We start from the raw sequence: 18,641 nt of genomic DNA, 5'->3' as shown, positions 1-18,641 counted from the left end.
GCAAAGTGGCAGAATAACCTCTCTGGACCTGCTGGCAATGCATCTTTTGATGCAGCCCCAGATGTGATTTGCTTTCAAGGCTGCAAGCTCACACTGCCCGCTCATGTCCAGGTTCTCATCCATCAGCACCCCCAAGTCCTTTTCCACAGGGCTGCTTTCTATCACTTCATCCCCCAGTCCATATTGATAGTGAGGGTTGTTCCAGCCCTGGTGCAGAGCCCTGCACTTGCTCTTGTTGAACGTTGAGGTTCACCTGGGCCAACCTCTCCAGCTTGTCCAGCTCCCTCTGGATGACATCCTGTCCCTGTGTCAACAGCACCACTCAGCTTGGTGTCATCTGTGAACTTGCTGAGGGTGCACTCGGTCCCACTGTCTATATCACTGATAAAAATATTAAACAGCACAGGTCCCAGTACAGACCCCTGAGGGACACCACTTGTCACTGCTCTCCACCTAGACTTGAAGCCATTGAGCACCACCCTCTGGATGCAACCATCCAGCCAATTCCTTATCCACTGAACAGTCCCCCCATCAAACCCCTATCTCTCCAACTTTGTCGAGTAGGATGTTGTGGGGGACTGTGTCACAGGCCTTGCAGAAGTACAGGTAGATCACATCCACAGGTCATTCCTTATCTACTGACATAGTCACTTTATCACAGAAAGCCACTAGGTTAGTCAGGCAGAATTTTCCCCCAGTAAAGCCATGCTGGCTGTCTTGAATCACCTCCCTGTCCTCCATGTGCTTCAGCATGGCATCTAGGAGGATCTGTTCCATGATCTTCCCAGGTATGGAGGTGAGGCTGAACAGTTGGTAGTTCCCAGGGTCCTCCTTTCTACCCTTCTTAAAAATGGGTGTGATGTTTTCCCTCTTCCAGTCCCCAGAGACCTCACCTGACTGACAGGACTTTTCAAATATCATGGAGAGTGGCTTGGCTACTACATCAGCTATAATTCCCTCAGGACTCTGGGATGCATTTCATTCCAGGCTTGTATACCCTCAGTTCCAGACTTGTATCTTCAGGGTCCTTAGCTGATCATGCACTTTGTCTTCAGTTACAGTGGGGCTTTGTCTCCCTGGTCTCCATCTGGTGGGCCATCAACATGAGAGCCATGAGGAGAGGAGTTACCAGTGAAGACTGAGGCAAAAAAGTTGTTGAGAATCTCAGCCTTCTCCTCATCCATTGTTCCTGGTTCCCCACTGTTGCTCCTCATGTGGGGTACACTCTCCTTAACCTTCCTTTTCTGGTTAATGTACCTCTAGAAGCCTTTCTTGGTTTTCTTTACATCCTTGCCAAGTTCAGTTCTAGCTGTGTCTTGGCCTTCCTGACCCTATACAACTGGGCAGTGTCCCTATACTCTTCCCAGGGTGCCTGTCCCTCCTTCCATTTGCTGTGCACTCCCAACTTGCCCTTTAGTTTGACCTGCAGGTCATGACTTGGCCATGGTGGTCTCTTGCCCTCCTTGTCCAGTTTCTTACATGTGGGGATTGAGACCTTTTGTGATCTATAGAAAGCATCCTTAAAGATCTGCCAGCTCTGTTCTGCTCCCTTGTCCCTTAGGGCCATTTCCCATGGGGTCCTATTTACTGACTCCTTGAAGAGCTGGAAGTTTGCTTTCCTAAAATTTAGCGTCCTAACTCTGCTTCTCATGGGCTTCATATCCCTTAGGACAGTGAACTGCACTAGTGTATGACCACTGCAGCCCAGGCTGCCTTCAGCTTTGACATCCCTGATGACCTCACTTGCATTTGTGACCAACATGTCCAACATCGCATCCCCTTGGGTAGGGCTGTTAATTTCTTAAGAAGTTGTCATCTAGGTGCTCTAGGACCCTCCTGGATTGCCTACAGCCAGCCATGCTGCTTTTCCAACAGATGTCATGGTGGTTAAAATCCCCCAGCTGGATGAGAGCCTGTGATCACGATGTCTCCATGAGCTGGTAGTAAGAAGGCTTCCTCAACAGGCTCTGCTTGATCATGTGACCTGTAGTAGACTCCTGCCACAAGGCTCCCTTTGTTGTCTTGATCCCTAATGCCTACTCATAAGTGTTCAACCTGCTCATGGCTGTTCTTTAGTGACAACACCCCCAGACCTTTTCCTCTCCTGTCCCTCCTAAACAGCTTGTAGCCATCAGTAGCCACACGCTAGTCACAGGATTCATCCCACCAAGTTTCTGTGATTGCCACTATGTTGTAGCTTTCCTGTATCAGGATAGCTTCTGACTCCTCCTGTTTGTTTAGCAGGGATGACCATGAGGAGGGGAAGAAATGGTGGCATTGTTGTTTTTCCATTCCTCAAACCTGTACAGTTTTCAAAGGGAACTGGGTTTTTCAGTACAACTTGTACAAATCACTGCTTATTGCATCAACAAATCTACAAAAATGCTTCCAGTGTGGTTAGAGCATGGTTTTGACAATGATTCTTCATTTTTTTCCCCACTGAGATTGACCTCCTCTATTCTGTTGACTTCCTACTTGTGGCATTTTACTAATTTTTTTTAATATTTTGCTAGTACAATATCAGCAGCTAGAAAGCAGCTGATAAACAGAAATAACAAAAGCTGAAATGAAAGAAATGGCACTTTTAGCTAGTGGAGCTCTGTACAGCTTCAAGCACTTATTTCTTCCACCTCAATACAAATGATGAAAATCACATTTCACAGTATCACCAAGGTTGGAAGAGACCTCAAAGATCATCCAGTCCAACCTGTCACCACAGACCTCATGGCTAGACCATGGCACCAAGTGCCATGTCCAATCCCCACTTGAATATCTCCAGGGATGGTGACTCCACCACCTCCCCAGGCAGCCCATTCCAATGACAAATTACTCTCTTAGTGAAGAACTTTCTCCTCACCTCGAGCCTAAATTTCACCTGGTGCAGCTTGTGACTGTGTTCTTTTGTTCTGGTGCTGGTTGCTTGAGACAAGAGGCCAACCCCTTCCCGGCTACAACCACCTTTCAGGTAGTTGTAGAGAGCAATGAGGTCACCCCTGAGCCTCTTCTCCAGGCTAAACAATCCCAGCTCCCTCAGCCTCTCCTCATAGGGCTTGTGCTCAAGGCCTCTCACCAGCCTTGTTACCCTTCTCTGGACACGTTCAAGTGTCTCAATGTCCTTCCTAAACTGAGGGGCCCAGAACTGGACACAGTACTCAAGGTGTGGCCTAACCAGTGCAGAGTACAGGGGCAGAATGACTTCCCTGCTCCTGCTGGCCACACTATTCCTAATGCAGGCCAGGATGCCATTGGCCTTCTTGGCTACCTGGGCACACTGCTGGCTCATGTTTAGGCAGCTGTCAATCAGCACCCCCAGGTCCCTCTCTGTTTGGCAGCTCTCCAGCCACCCTGACCCCAGCCTGCAGCACTGCATGGGGTTGCTGTGGCCAAAGTGCAGCACCCGGCACTTGGACTTGTTGAATGACATCCCGTTGGACTCCGTCCATCTGTCCAGTCAGTCCAGGTCCCTCTGCAGAGCCTTTCTCCCTCTAACTGACCAACATCTGCTCCCAACTTGGTGTCATCTGCAAATTTGCTGATGACTGAGTCAATGCCCTCATCCAGATCATCAATGAAGATATTAAAGAGGATGGGGCCCTGGGGGACGCCACTGGTGACTGGCCGCCAGCTGGATGTGGCACCATTCACCACCACCATTTATTTGTATACAACGTATATTGCATCCCAGAAAGGGAAGCTGTATGAGTCCTTGTGGACTTTTGTCTTTCAGCTGCTCCCTTCCTCTTTATTTGCTACAGTAAGAACATAGCAGAGTACTTGAGCTCCTTACCCCGAGTGAATCAAAGCAGTCGTTGACAAGTCACCTTACGAACCCCACAGTGTATAGGACTAAATAAGCAGTTAATAGCACCAAGGAAAAGAGTATTTAATTTTTGGTTAATAAAAGTTAGGTGTTTTAAAGTTAATTCTCTTCTCTTTTTCCCCCTTTGTTGTCCTTGAAGAGGTAGGAAAGCACAAAAGGACGGGAAAATCAGCTATGCTGATTTTGTCTGGTTTTTGATATCTGAAGAAGACAAGAAGACACCAACTAGGTACGAATGAATTTTTGTTTTAGTGGAAATAAAGACTGATTTTTTTATTGTTTTTCCAGTTGCTAAATGGAGACTGCTGATGCTCAGCTGGAACTCTGATGGAAGAAGCTAAACTGGCACCAGTTTGTTGCATCATTGTTAGTTATCAGTGTCTACTGTTATTGCTGCAGTAGAAGCCTGTTTTAATGAGACTTTTAAGAGACTAATTAAATGTTTCTGTTCCATGTGCTGTGAATGGCCTACTTACAGACAGGGTCATAGATAAAGGGTATTGCATTTGTTTTGTGATGCTAGTGGCTTCAGGAAACTACACAGCTAGCATTAGATGTAAGATATTGATAAGAAATGTGTTGTGTGACATGTTACTGGCTGGTTCAGTATAAAAGAAGCAATTTGAATTTCGATGCCAAATTCAGTTTTTTCATTGGTTTCTGTGAGGTTTTTGTGTAAAACCATGTGTTAGTCCTGGCTTCCTTCACCCACTCCGTTTACAAGTGTGTTTTCAAGTTCAACAGAGCGTGGCATGGCAAATACCAGAAACTCTTAACCGTAATAGATGGTGTTTAATTACTTTCTATAGAGTCCTAGAATCACAGAATGGTCTGGGTTGGAAGGGACCTCTAAAGGTCATCTAGTCCAACCCCTTCTGCCTGAAGCAGGGACATCCTCAACTAGATCAGGCTACCTAGAGCCCTGTCAAGCCCCACTTAGAATATCTCCAGGAATGGGGCCTCATCCACCTCGCCAGGCAACCCATTCCAGTGTTCCACCACCCTCATAGTAAAGAAGTTCTTCCTAATATCCAATCTAAATCTGCTCTTCTCTAGTTTGAAGCCATTGCCCCTTGTCCTGTCACTGCAGGCTTTTGTAAACAGCCTCTCTCTATGCCGTTATAGAATGTAGTCTTCTGAAGTCTAGTTTTGCATCCCTAAGCAGTGTAGTCTTTAAAACAGGTAACATAAATTCTTGAGATTCTTCAGTAAGTCTGTGTGAACAGTTCTTTGCTATGGGTTTACTGCATTTCAGCATTGAATACTGGTTTCGCTGCATGGATCTTGATGGAGACGGTGCTTTGTCTATGTACGAACTGGAGTACTTCTATGAAGAACAATGCCAAAAATTAGATAACATGGCCATAGAACCTTTGCCATTTGAAGACTGTTTGTGCCAGATGCTGGACCTTGTGAAGCCACAATATGAAGGTAATAAAGTCCTCTCCCATCTGTAATTTCTGTTTCTCTGGATTAGAAATTATTGCACCCTTAAAAGTGCTCAGGTGGTCTTGCAAAGAATATGCCTTTAGATTGTCTTTTCTCTAAAATCTGTTACAGGTTATACATCAAATGGTCTTCCAATGGCAGGCATTTGTTTTCATGCTGAAATTTAATATGCTGCTTTAAAATGCCTTGTAGGTTTTTATTTGGGCTTGTAGCCGTGTCTAATCTTCAAGGAAATCTTGTCGCTCTCTGGCTGACTGTTGTTAGAGAATAGAATAGACCACGTTGGAAGAGACATTAAAGATCATCGCATCCAACCCATAAACCAATCCAACCCACCTAAACAACTAACCCATGGCACCAAGCACCCCATCAAGTCTCCTCCTGAAAACCTCCAATGATGGCAACTCCACCACCTCCCCAGGCAACCCATTCACCACCACTCTCTGGGCTCGGCCATCCAGCCAGTTCCTAACCCAGTGCAGTGTGCTCTTGTCCAAGCCATGGGCTGACAGCTTGGCCAGGAGTTTACTATGGGAGATGGTGTCAAAGGCCTTGTTGAGGTCCAGGTAGACTACATCCACAGGCCTCCCCACATCCACCAGGCGGGTCACCTCATCATAGAAGGAGATCAGGTTGGTCAGGCAGGACCTGCCCTTCCTAAATCCATGCTGGCTAGGCCTGATCCCTTGGCCATCCTGTAAGTGCTGTGTGATTGCACTCCATAATCTTGCCGAGCACTGAGGTCAGTTCTGCTCACTCGCCTCTTCTCTGTTCCAGAGAATTCTTCAGGGAACAGTTTCTAAACAGTGTTTGTCTCTCTGGATTAGTAGTGTCTTATTTTAGGTTAGAAGCCTAAGAGACTCTTAGCAAATTCATGTCAGGTGGTTTTAAAATAACTGAATACTAGTTTGTTCTCAGTTTTTTGACTGGTTTCTATACACATCTGAACCTTCGTAGACCTGCATTCTACTCTCCTGCATGTGAGCCATATGATCTTGAGCAGTTCAAACTTCAATTTACATTTTATACCTCAAACAAACTTTGGAAGTAAGCATGACACTCAGTTTGTATTAGCCCTTCATGTGCTGCTCAATACTAAAAACATTTGGATGCCATATTTAATTTTTCATTTAGCAACTTTAATGTTTGTCTGGTGTTTCGCATTTAGAAGCTTCTAGATGAAGCAGGTTTTCCTACTTGAATATTGTCACTTGTGTTGAGTGTGTAAGAGGGTATTTCTGTTAGTGTCTGTACAATGATGGTTACTGAATCAGTTAGTAATAGCCTTGCTTATTGCCCACCTTCTTTCTATCATTGGAAATATTTATATTAGAAGAAACTTGATTTTACTTTTCAAAGGCATTTGTCTTCTATTGAGATACAGTTTTTTGAATGCTAAGGGACTTGAAATAGCTCAAAACCAGAACTTCCTGTTTCATGTTCTTATTTAAACCAAGTTAAAATGTATTTGTTGGGTGAAAACACATTCTAAAAGCAGATTAAAACAAAACCTGTACATGAAAAAGGAGCATTAGGGACATTAAGTACTAGGTATCAGTGGAGTGAAGTCATCAACCAATGTTGTATAATCTCTGGGGAGTGAGGAGCATTTAATAAGTGAAGCAAGCTCTGAGGAGCACACTTATGCTATATGGTTGTCTACAATAGCCTCTTGAACACAGGGGTTCCCTTCCAGTCTTGAACATTATGTTTCTGAAAGGCAGACTATTTCAGTAATGTTTCTGTTCTGCATTTCAAATGCAACAAGATTGATGTATCTGTTCTGTGCCATGAAGATGATAAAAGGAGGCTGTGAAACACAGCCAAGATGAGAGTTATTTAGAGCAAGAAAAATGAATGCCAGTTGTGAAGGGTTGAGGGTTTTTTCATAACAACTGAGTGACATTTAAAAGGTAGATTAAGAAGAAACTCTCCTATTGTTTTTTCTAATACAAAAACTAGCAGCATAAAATGACATTTCACTTGACAGATATGAAACAAAAGAAGGTCCTTTCTTGCAGTAATGGCTAAACTGTGCTAGAGTATGCTACAGGATACTGTGTACCAAACAGCAAATTCAGAGGCCTGTGAATTATCTCAATTTCTGGGGATTTTTTATTACTGTTTCTTCTGTTGGTCTTTGAGAGACAATGGTAGGCATGCACATGAATGTTAGGTGTCGAAGCTCCCATTGCAAGAGGTGGAAATTGGAGAGCAAATTGATGGACCAAATATAGGTGTCTAACTTAAAATTGGGAGCTTATATAACTAGGACTCAAATAATTTGTTTGGTTGCTGCCACTTGAGATGGCCCAATACATCAGGCATCTGTGTGGGTCTGACGGATAGGACACAGGTGCCATGAGGGATTTGTGTCATTCTGGAGCATCAGCTCTAAGCCAGGCAGAATACACTAAGGCAGTTCACACAGTGACAGAAACATGTATGGCAACCACTTCCAAATATCTTTCAGATTTTGCATCTGTAATGGGTTGGGGCAAACCCCCTCCCCACCATGCACAGAAATAACGACTCAGACAAGCGGATTGCAAAAGTGATGGAAAGTTTAAATAGAGAACAGTGAGTGTGTGCAGAGAGCTAGAAACACAGTGACAAGAAGAAACCCCAAAACAGACCCAAAGAGATCCCATCCCCACCTGAGGGTGCACCCAAAACCCCCAGGGCTCCTCCTTCCCCCACCCCCACTGCTAGGCTAGTCTCAGCTGGCCAGATCTGAGACTGCCCATCCTCTTGTGGCCTTGGGCCTAACCAGGCCCATGGCCGGGAGACATCTCCCCCGGTTACCGGATGGCGGAGAGGAAGGAAAGAGGAAGTGCCAGACCCCGCCGTGAAACTTATAGTGGTGCAAGGGATCATGGTAGGAAATAACCTAATTTCCTGTGTCCACCCACTGGGCTGGACTTCTGGACACAGGAAACACCCCTGTAGCAGAGGGCACCCAGCCCAAACTACGACAGCATCTCCTCTGTTCTCCTTAAGTTATGCTTGTTGAGAGGCTGGGGAGTATGCTGAGGAAGTGCTTTTCTAATTTTGGCTTCTAATTGAACTTTTCCACATCTGCAGTGAGCAATTGGAGACTGGCCCTATTTCAGGTGAAGCAGTAAGGGGGAGTTTTAAGGATAGCCATCTGTCCTTCCCTGTATGTCTGCTATTTTTCAGTCTTTCTGCAGGAGCTTAATATTCAGCCTTTTAAATAAGGCAACGTTTCCAACCGACTTGACAAATACTTCTAACATTTTAACAGATCCATGGATATGGGTCTCTAAACTATCATTTTATAAGAAAAAAACGAACAAACAACACCTCTGAGCATTTAGTTTTCCTCTCAAAGCAGTAAGTATTGATCAGGCTGGACATGTGTGGAAAACTAGTCTCTATGAAAAATGCATCTGCAGGGAGCATAGTAACTGTTAGCTTTGTCTTGTTGGTTTGGGTTTTTTTTCTTTTCAAGTCAGAGAAGAAAAAGGGCCGCTGCCAGAGGAGGTTCCTACCTGCTACCCAAGCACATCTTAAATGGCACAAGTTTCTTGAGGAAGCTTAGGCAATTACCTTAAATGATTTTTTTAATAGCTAGCTGAGCAAGGTAGACTGCATCTCACTCCTACATATGGAAGGACAGTAGGATGGCAGCTAAATCAAGTTACAAATCCAAAACATAAATTTCCAAGTTTTGTCCACTTTAAAGGGCACATCTGTATTTCATCTGTTCACTCCTCACCCACTGCGCTGAGCATGAGCAACAAATGTTCTTGATCATAATGATGATTTCGCTTCTGAGTAACATTCCTCCTCTGGAGAAAGGATCATTTCAACTCTAATTGCAGTGTGCCCAGGCAGCCAGGAGGGCCAATGGCATCCTGGCCTGCATCAGGAACAGTGTGGCCAACAGGAGCAGGGAGGTCATTCTGCCCCTGTACACTGCACTGGTTAGGCCGCACCTCGAGTACTGTGTCCAGTTCTGGGTCCCTCAGTTTAGGAAGGATGTTGACTTGCTGGAGTGTGTCCAGAGAAGGGCAACAAAGTTGAGGGGCTTGGAACACAAGCCCTATGAGGAGAGGCTGAGGGAGCTGGGGTTGCTTAGCCTGGAGAAGAGGAGACTCAGGGGTAACCTTATTGCTCTCTACAACTGCCTGAAGGAAAGTTGTAGACAGGCAGAGGTTGGTCTCTTCTCCCAGGCAGCCAGCAACAGAACAAGAGGACACAGTCTCAGGCTGTGCCAGGGGAGGTTCAGGTTGGAGGTCAGGAGGAAGTTTTACACAGAGAGAGTGATTGCCCACTTGAATGGGCTGCCCGGGGAGGTGGTGGAGTCGCCATTACTGGAGGTGTTCAGGAGGAGACTTGACAGGGTGCTTGGTTGCATGGTTTAGTTGGTTGGGTGGTGTTGTGTGATAGGTTGGACACGATGATCTTGAAGGTCTCTTCCAACCTGGTTTATTCTATTCTAATTATCTTTTCTCACAATCTTCTTTACAGGAAAAATTACTCTGCATGATTTAAAGCAATGTAAGTTGACAAATGTGTTTTTTGATACATTTTTCAACATCGAAAAATACCTTGACCATGAACAGAAGGATCAGTTTTCTATGCTGCGGGTGAGTATGAAGCTTTAAAACTCTTCTTAGCTGTGAGCTTAGCAATAAATACGTTTTTGTATAACTTGCAATGTGATTATTTAGGATGGTGAAGGGGAAAGCCAAGAGCTCTCTGACTGGGAGAAGTATGCTGCTGAAGAGTACGATATCTTGGTAGCAGAAGAGGCAGCAAGTGACCAGTGGAATGATGGGTAAGAATGTAGCAGGAGAGTCGGTACAAGTCCTCTCTAATGTGGAGCCTCTCCATCACTATTATCCTTGGTGATGTTTTTGTAGATCCTTGCTCTTTGTCATGTTTTACCCTCTGGTGAGAAAGGAAGAACTATTCTTGTATCTAATATTCCTTGACAGTTTGGTCACATCAGTTTTGTCAAAGACACCCTGCTTAAAATTTTGGGAGGAATTAAAGTTTGAAAAAGCTTCAACTCTAAACAAAATCCAACATCAGTTTTTGTAGGTTGTTGTTAATAGCTTCATTAAGAGCTCGGAAGGGACAAGGGTGACAACTGCCACTTCTGAACTCAATTCTATCAGCTTGGAAGTATCTTCTCACAGTTCTCTACACATCCATAAGACAGTAGATGGTGCTTTTTGAATGTCACTCCTTTTGCAGTGTAGCTTCCAGAATATCTTGGGAGTCCAAAGTCCTGAATTTGACATTTAATGTTTTCATTATTTTGAAAAGATAAGGAGAACAAGAGCAAATATAACTTGATTTAGGCCCTAAGCAGATGAGACCCGTCTGGAGAAGACACGCTTCCCGGTATTTCCTGCATCAGTATTCCATTTTAAAATATCTCTAGACTCTTGCCAAGCATTTAGGGAGTGACTACCTTGGTATTTAAGAGTGCTTTAAAAACTCTTAACACATTGAAAGAGAAAGTAAAAACCCTCTTAACCCACTGATTTCAAGAAACTTTGTTAAAGAAAGCCTATGAGAGAAAAGAGAGAGAAGGGAATTGTTATCATCACGCAGCCTCTCTAGCATTAAGGAGGTTCACCCTTGTACCTCTTCATTAAATCCTCCACTACAATTATTACAGAATTAACAAAAGTGAGCGGTGAGTTAAGGCTTGTTTAAACCTCCAACATTCATATAGAATTGCATATAGAATAAACCAGGTTGGAAGAGACCTTCAAGATCATCATGTCCAACCCATCAACCAATCCAACCCACCTAAACAACTAACCCATGGCACCAAGCACCTCATCAAGTCTCCTCCTGAACACCTCCAGTGATGGTGACTCCACCACCTCCCCAGGCAGCCCATTCCAACGGGCAATCTCTCTCTGTATAGAATTTATTCCTAACATCCAACCTGAACCTCCCCTGGCGCATCCTGAGACTGTGTCCTCTTGTTCTGGTACTGGCTGCCTGGGAGAAGAGACCAACATCCACCTGTCTACAACCTCCCTTCAGGTAGTTGTAGAGAGCAATAAGGTCACCCCTGAGTCTCCTTCTCTCTAGGCTAAGCAACCCCAGCTCCCTCAGTCTCTCCTCATAGGGCTTGTGTTCCAAACCCCTCACCAACTTCGTTGCCCTTCTCTGGACACGTTCCAGCAAGTCAACATCCTTCCTAAACTGAGGGGCCCAGAACTGGACACAGTACTCGAGGTGTGGCCTAACCAGTGCAGTGTACAGGGGCAGAATGACCTCCCTGCTCCTGCTGGCCACACTGTTCTTGATGCAGGCCAGGATGCCATTGGCCCTCTTGGCTGCCTGGGCACACTGCAGGCTCATGTTCATCCTACCATCGACCAGCACCCCCAGGTCCCTCTCTACCTGGCTGCTCTCCAGCCACTCTGACCCCAGCCTGTAGCACTGCATGGGGTTGTTGTGGCCAATGTGCAGAACCCAGCACTTGGATGCGTTAAATCTCATGCTGTTGGACTCTGCCCATCTGTCCAGCCTGTCAAGGTCCCTCTGCAGAGCCTCTCTACCCTCCAGCAGATCAACTCCTGCCCCCAGCTTGGTGTCGTCAGCAAATTTACTGATGATGGACTCAATGCCCTCATCCAGGTCATCAATAAAGATGTTAAAGAGCACAGGGCCCAGCACTGATCCTTGGGGCACACCACTACTGACTGGCCGCCAGCTGGATGTGGCACCATTCACCACCACTCTCTGGACTTGGCCCTCCAGCCAGTTCCTAACCCAATGCAGTGTGCTCCCATCCAAGACATGGGCTGACAGCTTGGCCAGCAGTTTGCTATGTGTCTGAAACGTTATTCATAAATTAGCTGACAAAACTAGTGAAGGAACAAGATTTTTGGCCCTCTGTTTTAGAATGCTCTTATAAAATGAATGTCTTTAAGCCAAAAATTTAGGAGTCAAAATGTTAAGAAGTTACTGGTGAAGTTAGAGTGCTCCTGACTGGTCTCTGTGTCTGTTAGAAGGGCCCCCTGAATATAACATAGTAAATCATAGAGTCAGGCTGAGAGGCCAGGCTTGACAGGAATTAATAGCATTTAGAAGCCTTGAGGTACTGTTAAATCTGAACATCCTAAATATTAGCTAGAGCTGTGCTGCACCTCTGTTGTTTTATTTTCTCTCCTCTGCTGGTCTGTTGGCTTCCTTTGGTCCCTCAATCACAGTGCTTGTGTCTGCACCTTCCCAGTTTTAAATCCTGCTGTTGTGACTCAATAGACTCAAAAGAATCTGAGTGGTAAGCACATTTTGCCCATTTTCAGATACAAAGTTGCAAAATTCAAGGTTTTTTTCCTAATTAAATTTGACTCAAGCTCACTTGACAGTAGATAGTTAAATGTCAATTTCCTGGATTTTATTGAGATCCCATTTGTCTTACAGCTCTTAAAACCTCTTACAGCTTTGCTGTGGAATGCTCTGGAAAACTAGTTCTTTTGTGAGCTGAGAGATGCTCGGGGTTCAGAAGTGTATGCTACAGTCTGTAAAAGCCAACCCTTAGCTAGATTGCCAAGGAAGGCTCTCAACTGTTGCTGTAGCGTTCTGTCCTGGAAGCCTTTGTGGTCTCACTGGCAACTGAAACTCCCTGGAGGCAAAATATATTTTCGACATTACTAGTGAGTGACCTACCTGTGTGTCAGGAAGCCAAGTTACTCTGCACCTCTCATGAAGGGTTTGAAATCTATGGGCTGTTGTAGACAAGTGTAATATTGTAAAGCTGTAAGATATGTTTAGGCAGAATTTCACTCACAAGTGCAGATCCCATTTGCATCCATTTTATAAAGAAAGAGCCACAATGTGCTTTTATTCTGATTCAGTTATGAGCTTGCTGCCTGCAGCTGTTTCTCTAAGCTGCCTACTTCTGAGGCTAGATTATTTTCATATATTTCCCACTCCCAACTGCCCCACCCCCCTCACCCCCAACATGTCTGCAAGGTAAAAACTGCAAAATTCACACCCAGTATTCTTGCAGGCAGAACAGTTCTGTTCTTTTCCACAAAAAATGTGTTCAGTGTGCATCTTAGCGTTTCACGTGGGCTTTAGAAATCCGAGGAGAGGAGGAAAGGTCTTTTTAGAGGCGCTGTAGTTGCATGGTTGTACTTCTACAAAAATGACTCTGCTGGGAAGTAGCAGTAGCCTTTTTTAATACTGTGAGAAATAAGTAATTTCAGTGCCCAGATGTGTAAAACTGAGACACCATTTCTCAATTTCCTTAAATCACTTAGAAAGGAGTAAAGGCCACTAAAGCTTCAGAAAAGAGCAGGATTTCCATTTGGTCCACTAATGTTCGAGTAACAGTCTCCTGAGCATAGGGTGGATGGAACCTGCAAGTAAAGTATCTGAGATACCACAGTATCACAGTATAACTTAGGTTGGAAAGGACCTCGAGGATCATCAAGTCCAACCTATCAACACAGACCTCATGACTAGACCATGGCACCAAGTGCCACGTCCAATCCCCTCTTGAACGCCTCCAGGGTCGATGACTCAACCACCTCCCTGGGCAACCCGTTCCAATGACGAATGACTCGCTCGGTGAAGAACTTCCTCCTCACCTCGAGTCTAAACTTCCCCTGGTGCAGCCTGAGACTGTGTCCCCTTGTTCTGGTGCTGGTTGCCTGGGAGAAGAGACCAACCCCTTCCCAGCTACAACCACCTTTCAGGTAGTTGTAGAGGGCAATGAGGTCACCCCTGAGCTGCTGTCACCTCTGTCACTAGGTAATAAACAAATGCAAAAGGTGCATTCAAGATGTTTCTGTTTAAAAAAGAAAGAAATATAATCCTTCTTAAAAAGGTAGAATGAATAGTGCACAAGGTGATAAATTATAGGTGTGTGAGCCAACAGTGTTGTTAGGACTGAATACGCATCCTTCCAAATCCTTGTTTTCAAGTATGTAACTCTTAGGATGACTTCTGTTCCCTGTTCAAATCAGCATTGGACTTGTGAGGGAGTATTCTGTTCCCTGCCTAAGCACTGAGTGGCACTCACTCACAGAATTGAGGTTTTAATACTCATGGGAAGGATGAAGTAACAACAATAACAATGAAAAGAGGAAAGAAAATCAGGAACTGGTTAGGCCACACCTCGAGTCCTGTGTCCAGTTCTGGGTCCCTCAGTTTAGGAAGGATGTTGACTTGCTGGAACATGTCCAGAGAACAACAGAGGGCAACAAAGTTGGTGAGGGGTTTGGAACACAAGCCCTATGAGGAGAGACTGAGGGAGCTGGGGTTGCTTAGCTTGGAGAAGAGGAGGCTCAGGGGAGACCTTATTGCTCTCTACAACTACCTGAAGGGAGGTTGTAGACAGGCGGAGGTTGGTCTCTTCTCCCAGGCAGCCAGCACCAGAACAAGAGGACACACTCTCAAGCTTCACCAGAGGAGGTTTAGGCTGGAGGTTAGGAAGAAATTCTACACAGAGAGAGTGATTGCCCATTGGAATGGGCTGCCTGAGGAGGTGGTGGAGTCACCATCATTGGAGGTGTTTAGGAGGAGACTTGATAGGGTGCTTGGTGCCATGGTTTAGTTGATTAGGTGGTGTTGGATGATGGGTTGGACGCGATGATCTTGAAGGTCTCTTCCAACCTGGTTTATTCTGAATTCTAAAACTCTAAATTCAGTGCTTAATCCTTAACTGTTTTTACCCAAGCATCTTTATTTTGTTAAGTTTCTTTTACTGAAAATGGTGGTGAAGCTGGTGTGGTGTTTATCGATGAACTGTTTGAACAGAATTGCAGCCACCATTGAAAATGTTCTTCCTCCTGCCTCTGCTATTACTGCTACTCTATTTTAGTGTCCAAAGTGGATTCTTAGTATTTATCTCCTCTTTGTCCCATGTCTTTCTCTGAAAGAACACTTCTAATCACCATGTCATGTCATTGTAAAGCCACATTTGAAGGACAGACACTGTAGTATCTAAAGTTTCTTCCTTGCCTAGTCTTGTTAACTAGATGAAAACAATCAACACTCTGAAATGAGATGCAGTAGCACCTGGGAAGATGCACATGAGCCTGAGGCAACCAAGCCCAGGAAATGGTCAGTCCTTTAATCTGACATCATAAATCTTGACAGCTATCAATTTTAGGCTGATGCCATCAAACAGTGCTGGAGCTGATATGTTTTAACTATAAGCCATCACTGAGTAGGTTGGTTAAACATTACATTTTATTCTCCATCCGTTCATGCCTAGCAGCAGCAGGTGGTTATCAGTAATTTCTGGTGAATCAATTGGGTTTTGCTTTCCAGCATCTGCTTTGAACACACGGTTGCTATCACTTTCTTTCTGCTGGTGCACATTTCAGTCAGTCAGACTTTCCATTCAACATTCATTTTTTGTTGTTGTATCTACTGCAGGGGTAGCTTGTTCTTCCTCATTGAATGTAACTTCAGCTTCCCTAAAAAGAATGTGAGGGGTTCCTGTCACAGTATCACAGTATATCACAGTATCACTTAGGTTGGAAAGGACCTCGAGGATCATCGAGTCCAACCTATCAACACAGACCCCATGACTAGACCATGGCACCAAGTGCCACGTCCAATCTCCCCTTGAATGCCTCCAGGGTCGATGACTCAACCACCTCCCTGGGCAACCGGTTCCAATGCCGAATGACTCGCTCGGTGAAGAACTTCCTCCTCACCTCGAGTCTGAACCTCCCCTGGCGCAGCTTGAGACTGTGTCCTCTTGTTCTGGTGCTGGTTGCCTGGGAGAAGAGGCCAACCCCCTCCTGGCTACAACCGCCCTTCAGGTAGTTGTAGAGGGCAATGAGGTCACCCCTGAGCCTCCTCTTCTCCAGGCTAAACAATCCCAGCTCCCTCAGCCTCTCCTCATAGGGCTTGTGTTCAAGGCCTCTCACCAGCCTTGTTGCCCTTCTCTGGACACGCTCAAGTGTTTCGATGTCCTTCTTAAACTGAGGGGCCCAGAACTGGACACAGTACTCAAGGTGCGGCCTAACCAGAGCAGAGTACAGGGGCACTATGATCTCCCTGCTCCTGCTGGCCACACTATTCCTAATGCAGGCCAGGATGCCATTGGCCCTCCTGGCCACCTGGGCACACTGTTGGCTCATATTCAGGTGGCTGTCGATCAGCACACCCAGGTCCCTCTCTGTTTGGGAGCTCTCCAGCCACTCCGACCCCAGCCTATAGCTCTGCATGGGATTGCCGTAGCCAAAGTGCAGCACTCGGCACTTGGACTTGTTGAAAGCCATCCCAAGTACTGTCAAGTACTTATGTCTTGCATTTGACCATTTCTGTGTGTTTCACTGGAGCAGCATGTGCTCACATAAACGTGAGGGAAAAACTTTTCACTGTGAGGGTGACAGAACACTGGAACAGGCTGCCCAGGGGGGTTGTGGAGTCTCCCTCTCTGGAGATACTCAAGACCCATCTGGATGGGTTCCAGTGTGATCTGGTATAGGTGATCCTGCTCTGGCAGGGGGATTGGACTAGATGATCTTTCAAGGTCCCTTCCAGCCCCTAACGTTCTGTGATTCTGTGCTTTGAATCCTTTCGGTAAAGTCAAGTATAGTGTCTCACTAGTAAGTTCTGCACATGACAGGGAAAGCAAGCTACCTTAAATGGAATTATTACAGAAACCTAGTGCTGCTTCTGGTTCTTTACTCTGGTTCTTTTTTGTAGCTATAAAATACTGGGGGCTGTGGTCTTCTGACAGGTGCCTTGTTAGAGTTCTAATTTTTAGGCACTGGCTGATGAAGGTACACTCTCTGTTTCTTTTTTTGCCCACTCCTAGGTATGAAGCAGAACTGAATCCTGTAGACCATCAGAAGGCAAATGTCCTAAAGTATCAAATGGAAAGAAGACCATTTTTTGAAATGCCTTCCCATCTGGCTGATGTAGACTTGGATGAATATGACTATGAAGAGGACTTTGAGTAGTGGTTACTTACGATCAACACTTGCAGAAGAGAAGGGACAGTCTGCAGCAGGTCTGCTACACACCTAGACGTTTCAGAGGGTTTTGTTTCCAGGAAGTGAGCTTAGTTTTGTGCTAAAAAAATATTTAATCACTATACTACCTTCTAAATGAAGGAAGAGCATTTGTATTGAATGATGAAACTTTTTGTATTTATTCAATAGTCTAGAGTTTGTAAAATAGGTTAAAATATTTATTTACAGATGTTGCAGAATTCCTTTTTTGGAAGAATAACGATATTTGACTTCTAAGTAATCTACTGTTTTTAAGAGAACTGTATAATTCTCTCAGAGTTGATGTGTGGTGCACTGACCATCTCCATCCCATATGTGAACAGGCATGCCTGTCCAGGCACAGGAGGGAAGGAGACAATGTAAAACCTGGCCTGCAAGGCTTACGTGCTCACAGACAGCCCTGAGAGGCTTTATGCCTTGACAAGGAACACACATGGCTCTGAGTGCGTGATTCAGCTCTCCTTTAGAGGCAGAGCTTCATCTGACAAGCTGAGCACATCAGTGCACAAGGAAAGAGAATGCCTGAGACATGTTGCTTCTCTCCTCTGCCTAGCTCTTGTTTGCCCCAACTTTAATTTTGGTTGCCCTTTTAAACTTCAGTCTTTTCACTGATGTTCATTATAGAACAATTATTTAATAATGAAGTCTGTGTAGTGTTCATACTTGACCCATGATGATTGTGTTAATTCATGTAGAAGGAACCAATGTATTTTTTTTTTAAATCCTTTGTATAAATGTTACTTGATCAGTGATGTGCACTAATTTGTTGTGGGCATTCAGTGCTTTTGTCTGTCCCCCCCCTCTCAGTTGTTTGCTATTGACACATTCCATGGATCACATCAGTGTCACAGCAGCTTGAATTGTTGCCTCACTCTTATTACTGTTAAACAGATTTTGTTGGGGAAAAGGAGAAAAAACAATGTACAAAGGGATGTAAGGTATTTTTGGGTTGCAGTGTAGATCTGTTGGAATCTTTAAAAGATGTTTGTATTTTGAAATAAAGATTTTCATACGTGTAATTTAACAGTTCCTCATCATTGTGTCACATACTGCCTGCAAGGAACTTTGCTTTTACAATGGCTGAACCATTTAAGATCAAATGGGTTCCACCTGTATAATGGATAATGAGCCACTTGGATAATGACACCAAACTGCATGTTCAAAGCAATCAAGCTCTAGCAGGTTTTTCTTCATCCAGAAGACAGTGTTGCTCAGTGTCTAGAAGTGGTACAGAGAAACCTGTTCTGCTCAACTCATCACAGGTCTCATGCAGAGACTTAAAAAACAACAACTGTATCTCAAGTAACTGCATCTCATAACATCGATCAGTAAACCTTACCAAGGAGAACTCAAGTCATGTTAATACCACTCAGAGGATTCTTAGGGTTGAT

The 18,641-nt window shown here is 44.8% G+C and overlaps 1 protein-coding gene across 3 annotated transcripts in view; it reads left to right on the top strand.

Moving 5' to 3' along the window:
- Window positions 1-18,641, top strand: part of PPP2R3B (protein phosphatase 2 regulatory subunit B''beta) — a 61,264-nt gene that overhangs the window by 41,997 nt on the left and 626 nt on the right. For 2 of the 3 annotated variants that reach the window (XM_068141180.1, XM_068141189.1), the window contains 5 exons: window positions 3,960-4,049; window positions 5,076-5,251; window positions 9,764-9,882; window positions 9,967-10,073; window positions 17,055-18,263. In XM_068141180.1, the coding sequence (XP_067997281.1) occupies window positions 3,960-4,049; window positions 5,076-5,251; window positions 9,764-9,882; window positions 9,967-10,073; window positions 17,055-17,199 (637 nt within the window). In that variant the 3' untranslated portion in view covers window positions 17,200-18,263. Of the gene's footprint in view, window positions 1-3,959; window positions 4,050-5,075; window positions 5,252-9,763; window positions 9,883-9,966; window positions 10,074-17,054; window positions 18,264-18,641 lie in introns of those variants that run through there. The other variant, XR_010987676.1, reaches the window with a different exon arrangement.

Source organism: Melanerpes formicivorus, unplaced genomic scaffold, assembly GCF_026170545.1.
Source record: "Melanerpes formicivorus ecotype bairdi unplaced genomic scaffold, bMelFor1.0.p_v2 SCAF_1, whole genome shotgun sequence".
In the NCBI taxonomy this organism is placed as follows: Eukaryota; Metazoa; Chordata; class Aves; order Piciformes; family Picidae; genus Melanerpes; species Melanerpes formicivorus.
The sequence above is the reverse complement of the archived record's forward strand: the minus strand, read 5'-3'. Positions and strand labels throughout refer to the sequence as shown.